This window comes from Cyprinodon variegatus, unplaced genomic scaffold (genome assembly GCF_000732505.1).
Source record: "Cyprinodon variegatus isolate N-32 unplaced genomic scaffold, C_variegatus-1.0 Scaffold148, whole genome shotgun sequence".
Taxonomy (NCBI): Eukaryota; Metazoa; Chordata; class Actinopteri; order Cyprinodontiformes; family Cyprinodontidae; genus Cyprinodon; species Cyprinodon variegatus.
The window spans coordinates 417,258-418,704 of NW_015150601.1; the positions used below are offsets into that span (position 1 = coordinate 417,258).

A 1,447-nucleotide genomic window follows, 5' to 3' on the forward strand; every position below is an offset into this window, starting at 1 on the left:
GAACATGAGCTGGGAAACAAATCAAGGCATGTTGTGGACCAATCAGAAGCTGCGCTCAGACCCATATTTCTTCTTATAAGCTTCTCCATCAGAATCTCCCCTGTAGCTTTGGTGATAAAGTGCAACGAGCGGGACAGTCCATTAAGCACTCTGACACTTGCAGGTGTGCGTCTCCAGCTTGTGCGCCGCCAGCCTAAGTAATCACCACTTTCATGCTAACAAATAATCGTCCCAGGCTTCATCTCGGTCTGCGGACACACTAACATCCAGACATGCCTCCTTTAAGCACCAATTACAGGTGGTGATACTCAATTACCCTGTCTGTGATATGCTGCTGAGCATCACGGAGAGGCAGGGCGGCCAATGAGCTGAGGGCTTACGGTAAGACAGGAAATAAAAGGAGATTAGGGAACACATTGATCTTGAGCTGTGATTTACAGCCTGACTCACTGTTGTACTTGTGCTGCTGGCAGAGGACCGATCCGATTCCTCTCAAGCTGGCACTCGCAGCCGTTCCTCTGAGTAAATAAAGTCATTTCACCCACACTCTACGGGCTGCTGTAATCTAAATGAACTGTAGCAATTAGAACATTGAGATACAAACCAGCATTTCATTTGGTTGTTTTTTTATTTTACTATCCCAACATTAATTTCTATTGTTCTACATTTACAATGATTTCAATTCAGTACATAAATATTTTTGGATCCCAAAGAGAAAGTAAAAGTTGTAACTTTGCTTTTTGTTTTTCTAACTGGTTTTTCAATTCAATTCATTATTACTTTATTAATCCCAATGGTAAATAGGCAGGAAGGATCATCTGTAGAGGTCTGTCTTGTACCTGATATGGAGACGCCTCTGACTAAAGACACTCACTGCAAAAGATAGAAATCTAAATAACTTATTTTTTCTGAAAATAAGTGCATTTTTTCTTGGATTGAGGAGGTAAGTGAGACACTTTTTCAACGGAACAAGAGAATTTACATTTAAAATAAGAATAAAAAACATTGCATTGTCTTATTTCCAGTGCATATTATCTAATTATATTATTTGAGCAGAAATGCTAATTGCACTGGAAAAAATCTAAATCTACATAAGTATTTTTTTCTTAAAATGAGTGAATTTTTCTTGGATTGAGGAGGCAAAAGAGACATTTTGCCAATGGAACAAGACAATTTACACTTAAAATAAGAAAACATAATTTCATTGTCTTATTTCAAGTGCATATTATCTAATTATCTTATTTTATGAGGAAAAATACTCATTTCATTGGCAAACAATCTAATATACCTACTCAAATTAAGGGTAAATACAGTTAATTTAATACATTTTTACCTATTTCTAGATCTTTTTTCCAGTGTGGGAGATCATCTTATTTACCTCCTCAAATTAAGGGTAAATACACTTAATTAAAAAACGTTTAGTTACTTCTAGATTATTTTTGCAGTG

General features: G+C 36.3%; 1 protein-coding gene across 1 annotated transcript in view; it reads right to left on the reverse strand.

Moving 5' to 3' along the window:
• Positions 1-292: 292 nt before the first annotated feature.
• Positions 293-1,447, reverse strand: part of LOC107086318 (glutamate receptor 1-like) — a 67,325-nt gene continuing 66,170 nt past the window's right edge. Inside the window, exon 4 of the mRNA XM_015377185.1 lies at positions 293-375. Coding sequence (XP_015232671.1) covers positions 293-375 — 83 coding nt within the window. The remainder of the gene's footprint in view (positions 376-1,447) is intronic.